Source organism: Ixodes scapularis, unplaced genomic scaffold (assembly GCF_016920785.2).
Source record: "Ixodes scapularis isolate PalLabHiFi unplaced genomic scaffold, ASM1692078v2 PGA_scaffold7__128_contigs__length_106722199, whole genome shotgun sequence".
In the NCBI taxonomy this organism is placed as follows: domain Eukaryota; kingdom Metazoa; phylum Arthropoda; class Arachnida; order Ixodida; family Ixodidae; genus Ixodes; species Ixodes scapularis.
This window is the reverse complement of record NW_024609882.1, coordinates 18,493,642-18,505,269: the sequence shown is the minus strand read 5'-3', so window position 1 is coordinate 18,505,269 and position 11,628 is coordinate 18,493,642. Positions and strand designations below refer to the sequence as shown.

Sequence of the window (11,628 nt, the reverse complement as noted above, 5' to 3'; positions counted from 1 at the left end):
ATAGGCCTGCCAAATGATGGGATACCAAGGAGTATGTGGTGTTTGAAGTTCGGGTCGTCTATATTCAGAAATTTCGTACTAAAGTGTACTACATCTGGTGCTGACAAAGGCACGAGCCCGTGGGTTGGGAAGTTCTCATAGAGACCGCCCTGGTAGAAACGCATTCTGCTATCGCGCATGCGTATTCGGCTTTACTCAACGTTGGCCTACTGCACTTGAGTCTTGGTGCCTAGTTCTCAAGTCATTGATGTAGAGGCTGCATAAATGAAAACAAAATAAACACAGAGGACGGACAGAACGAAAGAGGTCAAAAAGAGGTGTTCTGTCCGTCCCGATGTTTATTTTTTGTTTTTCTTGAACTTCACCAACGCGCTCACGTCGAACTAAAACTGCATAAATGTTTGTTTTAAAACTTGTCATTTGCCCCACTGATCTATTAGAGATCAGAGGGGTTACAACCTAAAACCACTTTTTCTGACGATTTTTTCTTGCATCTTTTCCAACGTTGATTCTTTCAAACTGAAATCACAAAGTCAACAAAGCCAGCGTAATCGCTAGCGTGATCTGTAATGGCCGCGCAGAGTTTGCGCGGGATCGTGTTGTGACTGTCGGCGTTTTTACCTTCGTGTATGCCTTCTCGCTTCTATTGGCAAGTCTCAATATTTTCAGTATTGTCACTTTAACCACACGCAGTCAACTGTTCACGTCCGGCGGGACTCAGCTGGTAGACAAGAGCCTGACCGACAGCGTCTGGTAACGCCGGTAAAGATGGTCCGTCGGAAAACTAAGCAAGTGAACATCGGGCCGCTGCTCGTCCGTACCGCCAACCAAAGCAAGGAGCTTCTGTCCGAGTTTCCGGAGCTGCAGTCCTTCGCTTCCGGCGACGTTCGGGTCACGGTGACGTGCGAGAGAGCCGTTGAGGCGTCAGAATCCCTGCGCCAGTGGGCCTTAGATCTAACCCGGGCCAACATGCAGAGCCTTTACGAGGCCAGTCATTGGGGCTGGAGCGAGAACGCCAAGAAAAAGGAACTCGGACATCGGGATGCCTGGTATCTCGTGGCACGGGACCAAGCAGGCAAGCCCGTCGGCTTCGTGCACTTCAGGTAGGTCAGGCAACGGGACAGATCGTGGTGGCATCTAGTAAACCTCACCCCGCGCAGCCAGTGACCGCCGTCTTTCAAGTTCTGTTGACAGTGCACTTCCGGATGTCTCCTTTTTCTACCTCATACTTGAGAAGTTGCATGCGGGAAATAAGCAAAAGAAGCAAATGAGAAAGATAACCATTCGATGGGCACAGCTTACTCGCTCGCATCCCAAAATATTCTGGCCTGGTTTGTCTTGAGAAGGAAGAGTTCTCATATAGCACAATTTTGATTACGCTGACATTGGTTGTTGTTCTAAAATTTGCATCTCCCCTACTCCTTCTCTGAAAAAATTTCCAAAATGTCGGGCATCAGATATCCAACATAGTATCACTTTCGATTAAGAACAAACAACCAGCCAGTGCAGCTATAGACTTGGCAGCCTTAGCTTAAATTGGCCAACAATATCTTTTGCCGTCTGGTCTACACGGTGCTCACCTTCAAAATCTGCCGGGTTTGTAACGTCTTTGGCCGTCTGACACAGAACGCCCACATCCGTCCCTCTGTACGTGACACGCAGGTTTGACATGGACTTTGACCTAGCCGTGCTGTACTGCTACGAACTTCAGCTAGAGCCCCAGGTGCAGCGCCGTGGCTTGGGCTCCTTCCTCATGCAAGCCCTGGACGTCCTGGCCCAGCGTTTCCGCATGTGCAAGCTGCTCCTCACCGTCTTTGTGGGAAACGAGGGAGCCCTGGCCTTCTACCAGGGGGCGCTGGGCTACCGCACGGACTGCACCAGCCCCGGCAATGGTGCCGACTATCTCATTCTCAGCAAGCCCACGAGCGTGCCTAGCAGACGGTGACTGCCCTCGTCCCAAGTATGCTATCGTCCAGTTTGCAGGCTCTTCGGTAGACCTTATTCATTTGTATTACCCTCTGGAGGAAATCCCTGGGTCAGTAGAGGTTGATCTTGCTGCAAGTAGCAGTATGTCTGTGGCATGTCATGGTTCGGTGTTGATAGTTTGAATAAGCAGGCATTCCATTGGAGCTCTTTTTATGCAACAGCCGCATTACTGATAGTGAAGCAAAGTGTTGGCTTGTGAATCAGCAACAGACCCTTTTCATAAAAAAAATCAAGCGACATTTGAGTTCACTTTTTGGGCCAGGGGGAAGAAGCGAGTGGTGATGGTTTTAGTTTTTTTTTTGCCCGATCCCCCCAAAGGTCATCCTGATGATGTTCCACACCACCTAGTAATAGTTATGAAATTGCAGAGGGTGAGCAAATTGGTGAAGGAAAGAAATCATACTTTTGGCTTTTCATTTCTAGGCTAGGTGGCGCAAGCTACCACCCGTTATAAAGGGTACAGCCATTAGCATCCATCCATCCACCCGGCACAAAGCATGTAATTGGATCTAAATCCTTGCCAGACGCTCACACAGCGCTTGCTTTCTATACGAGATGAGCAGAGTTCTTGGCAAATGGTGACACTACGCACATGTTCAATAAATGTTTAGGGTATGTGCCCAAGCAATGGCAGACTTGGATAAATTGTACTACAGCTAATAGATGGCATACACTTTTGCTATGGGTCTATTAGCAGCTTCAAAACCCCATTAATATGCCTGCGATCTGTTGATTGCTCCTTCTTACAGTGTAGGAGCCGTGTAAGTACAATTTTAACCTAATGCCCTTAATTGGCTTGGATGTTAAAGGGAAACTGAAACACTTCTTTCAAGAAATCAGATAAAAGTTGATTTCAGAGTAGTTTTATCCCGTGAATTTGAACATCTTACTTGTTTTCGCGAAGATGTAACTAAATGCGAGAAAGCATGAAAAGCCTTTGATCAGTTGTTACGTCATAAGAGGACCTTTTGGCCGCAAAGCGCGTGTCGCTCGAGGGCCGCGCATGCAATTGCAAGCTTGCCAGGTGTATATTCCCCTGCACTGGCAGCAGTCGTGATGTCTTTTTCTGCCCTTTTTAAAGATAGAAAGAGCACACTTGCGTAGCTTTGATAGGCGCTGAAAATGCACGAGAGCGGAGATTCCGAAAACTCTTTTTGTTACGTTACGCTTTAGGAAGGAGGGCCTTCAGCGATACTTTGAAATTGATTTTCTGCAGCCTCTACGCACTAAATTAAAAAACAATTTCGATATTCCAGATTGTGGAGGTCAAATGAAGACGATTTAAAGGACAGGCAACTTTGGTCAATTCCGAAAATTCTGGTATTACGGGCAACTATTATGTCAAAACTACTATTAAACAGTTCCATGTCATTCGTTTTTCGAAAAGTTAAATAGTTTTCTTGCAAACCTCGTTTAAGGGGACACACCCTCTAGGGGGGTCAACTTTTGAACCCTTGTTTTAAAATTAATGAAATTTACAGGGTAGGCTGGTGGTCATGCTAGAGGGTTTATAACAGAATTTCAGATCTTTCGGTAAAATAAGAAGGAAATTAGAGTAGCTTCTATCAGCAACACGCCTACATTGTTTAGTTAATCTATCGTCAAAAAACTATCACAATATTCCAAATTTTTATTTGCTAGATATGTAGCAGAATGCCTAGATGGTGTGGCTATGGAACGTTTTTTCTAAAAAGTAATTTATTTCTATAAAATTTCTCTTCTGCAAAATTGGTCAACTTTTTGGTCTTCTGTGTCTTCGACAAAATATCAACATTTTTTATAAAAGACATCCGTAAAGTAACAAAAAAGTTCCATAGCCGCATTCCTTATTAAATTTCAGTCAGGAAAAGGGAAGAATGAGCCTTCCCTGTTTTGCCATTATCAAACGATAGATTGACTAAAATGGAATTTATACCATATAGTGGAACGGAGAAAAATGTGTTCAAAGTACTCCAAACTCTACCTTTTCTTTAGCTTTGGTGGACAGAAAATAATTTACAAAAACTTAACTATGCAGTGAAAATTAATTAAACTTTTCGGGACTACTCTCTAGATGTTGGTGGATGTAAATATGTCATTTTTCAAAATCAACTTTTTTTGTAGAAATTTTTTTTTTCTGGGCAGTGTCTCCCCTTAAACGAAAATGACAAAGCAAAACCGAAACATTGCCCGCGGCAGGCAACATTAGTCCTGCTCGTCAACTACTGGACATCATGTGGTACGGAGACATCGGCTATGTCATCAATGAAAGTGCTGGACGGCGTCCCACACTCTTTTTTCTCTTTTGCCCTCGTGCTCCGTGCCTCGAAAAGTAAGAAACAAACAAAACAATTCTTTCAGTTGTCGACGTTTCGCGCAGTGTTGGCTGTGTCCTCACAGCGGCGTTGACTGCGCTGCTTCACGCGTCGCCCGCTAGATTGAGTGGATTTTGCTGCCCATGGCGCCGCTCCAACTTTGCTTAATAAACTTTAAGGTGGAATTGTGTCGTAATATATTAATGTGTAGGCTTTCTAGATGATACGACGTAGGACTGCGTTGTTTTCTCAACGACCAGAGTTGCCCTTTAAGTGTGTTTCCTGAAATGCAGAACCGCTTCAGCTTCCCTTTAATGGTCAGAATTCCAATTTTGTTCATGAAGCTTTAGCAATGCATGCCATAGGGGTAGTGACAAAACACACATTGCCCCCTGCTTGTTTAAGACTGTTTTAAGATTGTTGTGGACTGAAACGTTCGAGTCCTTGACAGGCCAGAAAGGTGGCACAAGTGAAAAACTGCAGTTTGGGCTTTACCAAATGGCAACATGTTTTCATTATCGCAGCCTGTGATTTGTTGTTCTCTCCACTTCCCACGGTGAACATACTGAGTACATAAGCTATGCGACCGATTTTCTTCACCCTCTCTTGACAATGAGAGCCTCTTGTGTTGTTTGCCGACACCTTCACGCACCTGTCACTTAAGAGACTAGGAAATGCTCTTGTTATGGCTAGGATTCCGTGTTTTCGGAAGCTCCGATGAACACTCGCTGGTAGAATTTATGTCAACTCAGATCTATATGAAAAATTCAATTAGAGTCACGGTAGCAAAACGAAAAGCAAAAATGACTATTTTACTAATAAAGCTCGTCAGAGCAAAAGGTTTGTAGGCCTGAGAAGTGGTCACGTCACTTTTTTTTTTTTAGTCTAGGATTATTATTAAAAGGATGTTTCCCATTTATCTCGGCAGGGTTTGTTCAGTACAGTGGGTCAATATACTTCTGGTTTCCAGTTCCATACTATTGTGTTTCTTAGATAGAGTAGGAGTTGTAATTTTTATAACAGTGAAAGAAACGAATCTGTAGGGGGGGAGAGGGCAGCCAGTGTTTATGCTTCCCGGCGACTCCGTCTAGGAGTTCGGCCATTTCAAAGCACCAACGTTTATTGAAGCAACACTTCTTTGCAAGATTTGTTGTTGTCCACTTAGTACTGCCAATCGCAAGAGCGCCTATGACAAATGCAGCTGCAGAAAGACGTTTTGATGCCAGCAAGTTTTTTGTAAATTTAGGATAAATTTTTGTCCAAACATTTGTTTGTACATTAAATTTAAAAAAAAAAAAAGAAGTACTGGAACACGGTAAAATTAAATTTAGAATTTAAGAGATTTGGGAATCTAACAAAACTAAAGTCCGATAAACGCCCTATTTTCAGCGAAAAATAGTCTAATAAACCCTGAATTTCAAGCGAAAAATAAGCTCAGAAAAACACCCTCCAAATTTCATGAAACATGAACTCCGGAAACACGGAACACTAGTTATAGCCATCTCAATGAATTTTGTCTTTTCAAATGGCAGTGCTAACATGAACTCCGGAAACACGGAACACTAGTTATAGCCATCTCAATGAATTTTGTCTTTTCAAATGGCAGTGCTACAGCTGTGTGTTGGCCTTCGGTTCATCTTTTCATTTTATTGTGCGACAAGTTTGTGCAAGAAACAAGCGGGCTTCTCCGTCATTTATAATTTATCACATTGGTTCAATGTGCAAGGTTACCTTGGTTGTACAAGCACCGTCAGAGCTCGCATGTGGCCAAGCATAGACCATGGCACTGGCCTTTGGATATCAAAGGATTCCTCGTATTGTTCTTTTCATGCTGCTGCACTTCAGTGTTAATCTTGCAGTTCACTTCTCACTGGAACTGCCAACCAGGCACTGTAAATAATATTCATCAACTAATAAAACCTGTTGGAAAACTACCCGATACTGGGTTATTTATGGGACATCACACACACAGACATTTCTTAGTAAAACCTATATTATAGTTCTTTCTTCCCAGTACCCTGCACATCTTTACGGTGTTAGGATCTAGGGGGTTATTCTATATAAATTCACTCTACATGAGCTATCTTTCAACCGTTAGAGTCATAACTTCCTCCTCCTCTCTTGTTGGCCAACCTGGCGCACACTGTTGTCCCATTACATTGTCAAACGTGAGCAACAATGCCCTGCTGTGTCACCCGCTGGGCAGGGTGTGAACTCCGTGCCAAGCATAGTGTGTGGCGCGCGAGCACCCATGTTCTGTGCGTGGCTGTCGCACAGACAGCCTGCACCCTCACAAAGGAATGAATAAAACATGCACATTCCCTTTTTAGCCTAATAAAGCCTGTTGCAAAACTACCCGATTCTGAGTTATTTATGGGACAGCACATACACAGACATTTCTTAATAAAACCATTATTATAGTTTTTTGTTCCCAGTACCCTTCTACTTCTACTTTAAAGTAACAGTGGTTAGGTTCCCACATTTTATGGAACGCTGGCTCCACTGGTCTCTTGTCATCCATTGAGTTTAACTGAATGTGATCATATAGGGCCGGTTTTGCTACTGTTGGAGAATGGACATGGGACAACAAAGAAGTGGGCAATGGGGTCGCACGCGGAAAAAGCCTGCCATGTTTTTATTCTAATAAAACTACTACCATCATGTCGATTAGGTCATACTTTCTCAATATCCTAAACGTATGGTGCTGAAACCCGGGATCAGGAGATCCTCGACAAAAGGAGTGACAGATCCCGATCTGACAGGTACGAAACCCGGGTAACCACTCGCCTTCAGAGAATCGACCGGCTGTGGAGGAAACGAGCCGTCATCCGGTCAGCAGTGACCAGAGTCGCCAACAAGTTGCAAGCTTTACGGGATTCCTTAAATGCAACCGCAGGTGAGCTCGCAAAAATTTTGAATATCCTCGAACTGAAGGAAGCAGTATTGAAGGCAGTTGGCAGTGAGATTGAAGACGGGGTTGATATTGACCACCTTGAAAAAGAGATAGAAAACATAGAGGCCCATCAAGTGTCGATCTGCCGTTTACGTACAAGAGCCACGCTCAAGCTGGATACCCTGCGCACGCCTAACATCGCATTGAATGCTGTGGAACAATTACAGGATCGGGACCAAGGCCATCTAAGGTCAAGAACGATAGCAATCAAACATCAAAGATTAAAGATCCGAAAGTTTGAAGGAGGCCTTCATAACTGGAAACTATTTTGGGATCAGTTTGGAGGGTCTATACACAACAACTGCGACCTTTCTTCAATTTGTAAATTTAGATATTTGACGAGCTACTACCTATTTGGAAAGGCGGAAGACAGCATACGGGGACTGTAGGATTTCCCCCTCCCTCTCATACAGCATTTTGTCATGGGCGGGCCCCCCCCGAAACAAAATCCTGGCCACGTGCCATCGTACAGCCCTGGCTACGTGCCTGGGCTGTATGATGATATCACGATAAATGTCCGCAGCCTGGAAGCACTTGGCATAAAGGCGGAAGAGTGCAGTGCGCTGCTACATGCTGCCGTGACAAAGCAACTTCTTGACGACCTTGTCCTCCGCTACTGCCAGCAAAGAGGCACCGACATCGTGGAAAGCACCGATAGTCTGCAAACGCTTTTGAACCTTCTGAAGTCCGAGATAGAGAGCCGAGAGTGCGTCCTGGAAATAAAGCCCAATCAAGCCAGTCTATCAAAGGCCCAAAGGGAGGACTCGTCAAACCAGGTGTGCAAAGCATACATCACTCCATCAGCAGCAGCTTTAGTTGCAAGGATGGACGCTCAAGATGCCGAATGCTTTTTTTGCGATGCACATGAGAACTTGCTTGACCAATGCAACGTGCGTTCCATCAGCGAGAAAAAAGAAATACTGAAGAGAGATGGCCAATGTTTCAGGTGCTGCAAAAGATATCACGGAGCAAGAGATCGTTGCAATGCCAGATTTCTCCGCTGCGCCAACTGCCAAAGGAGACACATGACTTGCCTCAGCAATCCTGACCTCAAACCCACAAAGGGCAGTCCTCATTCGTCGTCACAGCCAGGCACTTCAGAAGTGTCAGTAACGAGTGCGGTGTCTAACAGCGTCGAAACAGTTCTGTGAACCGCCACAATACGAGCAGAAGGAGAGACTAAACACTGCCCATTTTGGTGCTTACTGTACGGAGGGAGCTAGAGGACATTTGTGACGACCAGGCTTGTCAACGAACCGTCTTGTAGGTTCTAGGAAAAGAGGCTTTGGGCATTAGTCTTCGGCGATACTTCCCTTGGTAATGCGAGTAAACTCCGGAAGGTAGAGATATGGCTCCAAAGCCAATACGATCAGAGACGGGTACAAATTAAGGCTCTCAAAGTTCCTGCCATTTACCATTCTCCTGCGTTCCTCAAGTCTTTTCAGGACAGCTCAAATGTGCACGCTGCAACTTGCCGATCTTTCATGCTCGGTGTTTGAGAGACATATCATTCATATCCTGATCGGAGTGAATTATTACTGAAAGGCTGTCAGGGTCCATCAAGCGACTTGACAGAGATTTGACAGCGGTAGAAAAAATATTTGGTTGAACACTACAAGGTCCAGTACGACAATTACTGGAAGTAAGCTGGCACCAAGGAACTGTTGTGCGGGTAATGACACGACATCAAAGCGACCAGCTTTCCCAGCAACTACAAGAAAGGAATACCCTACTGGTACCTGAGGAGGATGTGCCAGAACCCAAGCAGTCAACCATCAAGAGTGAACCGGTGCCCAAGGATACAGCCCGGAAAGACAGTGACACCTTGCAATAGCCCCGGAAATCGCAGGGAATCTGGCTTCAAAGATGACAGGGAAGCTGCAGACACTCAGCTACTATTGGAGCCTGTCGGTTGCCAGTGCAAGCAGAGTGCCAGTGACTCTAAGGATGACGGTGGAATCCCCGACGGGAACGTCATGAGCGATGATGGGGAGGGGTATGAAGTGACTCCTACTGGTGCTGTTGAAACACGGGGGAAGATTCTGAAACCGCCAACCTTATAAGCCATTTCACAGAGATTCAGAGGAGCAAAGTTGTCAGCGTCGACTAAAAGAAATGTCGAAAACGGGACTGACCCGGACGGTCTATGAGTTCACCTTTGAAGTTTGCATCAGAGAAGGAACATTGAATGGCTCAGTGAATTGAAAGGCGGTGGAACATGTGTATGCAGTAGTTGGCAAAGTTCTTCGGGGCCTCATACAAAAGAGTGTGGAAGGGTCAGGTGGACTACTGGGTGAAAAAATCTCTGCCGAAAACCTCAGACATCTCTTTCAAACATTCTGCTAGAGCAACGGTTACCGCTACTAGGACTTTGTGAGCGTGGCTCAATTTAGGTGCCCTTTTTGAACAGCCTTTGGTGGAGATGCAAGGTATTGCAATGAAAAAGCGTCGCCATGGTAGCTTGGATCACGAATTGTCACCCGATCACAGTCCCAAGTTCCACCCAGGATAACCAATCTACTCCCGTGAAGCGAATGTTCACATGATGCCAGTGGCAAAGGATGTGCAACGTGAAATCATTCAAAATTGGCCGCTTGGAGCTGGAATCTGCACACCCCGCATCCAGGTGGGAGATGTAGCGCTTCCCAGGAACGACCATCGCTTAAGAACATTCCGAGACCTAGCCGTCGTCAACGGGACCTTCCCTGGTTGAGATGAGGAAGTGCGTGCCTGCACTATTCCACTCGGAAGTGGAGTGAAGACCCATCCAGCTTCTTTATTGTCTAGAAATTCTGACAAAAAAGTCAGTCCAACTTTGTTGGTGGGAAATGTTGGAGAATGGACACGGGACGACAACGACAGGGTCACATGCGGGATAAACCCACAATGTTTTTATTTTCATAAAACTGCTACATGTAGATCGGGTCGTGAGTCTTTCTCCAGATCCCAAACAGCAACTGTTCCCCCAATTTTATGCAAGTAATTTCTTAGCACAACGGTGGCCCTTGCTAGCACCATCTTGTCATTGTATGAGCATGTCATGCAGCAGGCTGGAATACATCTGCAATGTCACAGGACCATGCTACAATTCTGCACGGTTCAACCAGACACCAGCAACAACAGACTCCGAAGGTACCGTCTGCACAGGTTTATTCCAGGTCGTTATTCTTCGGATTCCGAGCAATGTACAAATGGAGTGTTCGGCGGGGCCGGTGCAAACAATTGGTGAGCAAGCTGTCCAGTTTACAGCTTGAGCTTGGTCCTACGCCAGTGACGCCTCTTCGCGTTGTAGCTGTGAATGAAAACAATGAGATACTTTAGCTACAGAACCCGCCCAATAAGCGAGTTGCATGCATTGCATGTTATTCACACTTGCAATACATAGCCTGCACGCGACGTCTTTCGCGGTCATGCTAGTTTTACACCGCAGAAGTCGTACTTCAAAGGAACCAGTAAGTAGAAATAACCGACAGTACCCAGCAATGGTGACACTTACAAGCTCGTTAATTATGGCAACCAAAAGGTGTGAACAGTCCCAAACTGGTGCAAGGTAAATACCACAGTGACAACCCGGATTTATAGATAACTAGCGAATGCGTACGAAACCAGCTCCTCACAAAAACGTGCTGCAAAATCGCTGTCCCAACTAAAAATAGCACTTTACCGCATTAACCTTGGAAGCACATTACCACCATTAAAATGATTAAAAACGAATGTTTGAACCATCCAACATGAAAACCGGTCCCGGTTCACGTGCATTGGTCGGAACAGTTTGATGTGCCCCGATTTTAGTGCGAAGAACTCATTTGTTCAAAGGACTTCGCGTAGAGCGATTCAGGGCATAAAATGAATTCGAGGAAGCGACGAGCAATCGTACCGAATGGTGTTTCCAGTCCTCATCCTAATCCACTGAGGGATCGGCCGGTTTTGCTTCAGCTTTTTGGCCAACTTTTGCTTTATCCTGAAGGTCTTGTGGGCAGCCTGAAAAATCGGACCGAGAGCATTGTAATCCGCGGTTTATGCTTACATAAGCTATCCAGCAATAGTTGTACTAGAGTTCTCCAATCGTATTTTCTCAAAATATAAACGTAAATGATCGATAAAACAAAGTTTTAGGGCCACTCACCATTTTGCCGGAGCTAAGATGGCTGATCCAAGAAAAAGAGATAATCTCGTTCCTGGCGGCGGCGATTTAGAGCTTGCTGAGTGGTTTGGTTCGAGGGTTTGTTCAACAAAATCGATCCTTAAAAAGTAATAGCCGAAAGACTAAAACTTCTTATGAAGAGTTTAGTTTTTGTAATAGGAAGATAATCTTAACACATCTTTAGCCGGGATATCGGTATGTTTATAACCAAAGTCGTTTTGTAACTGCTTTAACTTTCTCCAAAACGCAAT

The 11,628-nt window shown here is 45.1% G+C and overlaps 1 protein-coding gene and 1 long non-coding RNA gene across 2 annotated transcripts; one reads left to right on the top strand and one right to left on the bottom strand.

Annotated features, from left to right (window-relative positions):
* The first annotated feature begins 544 nt into the window (after positions 1 to 544).
* On the top strand, positions 545 to 3,616 carry LOC8043603 (N-alpha-acetyltransferase 40). The gene is made up of 2 exons (XM_002400214.4): positions 545 to 1,103; positions 1,663 to 3,616. Exons 1-2 carry the CDS (start codon positions 769 to 771, stop codon positions 1,943 to 1,945), a joined length of 618 nt encoding a protein of 205 aa, XP_002400258.3. The 5' UTR covers positions 545 to 768; the 3' UTR covers positions 1,946 to 3,616.
* A 6,750-nt stretch (positions 3,617 to 10,366) lies between these two features.
* Positions 10,367 to 11,592, bottom strand: LOC8043602. Its single transcript, XR_003919988.2, has 3 exons — positions 11,360 to 11,592; positions 11,111 to 11,214; positions 10,367 to 10,525 (listed from the first exon to the last, which is right to left on the bottom strand). It is a non-coding gene; the product is annotated as an uncharacterized LOC8043602 (long non-coding RNA).
* Between the last annotated feature and the right edge of the window lie 36 nt (positions 11,593 to 11,628).

What these genes read in the sequence shown, in the direction of transcription:
- LOC8043603 (XM_002400214.4), top strand. Translation starts at nt 769, where the DNA reads ATGGTCCGTCGGAAAACTAAGCAAGTGAACATCGGGCCGCTGCTCGTC. An exon ending in GTCGGCTTCGTGCACTTCAG is followed by an intron (nt 1,104 to 1,662) that starts GTAGGTCAGGCA and finishes CGTGACACGCAG; the next exon opens with GTTTGACATGGACTTTGACC.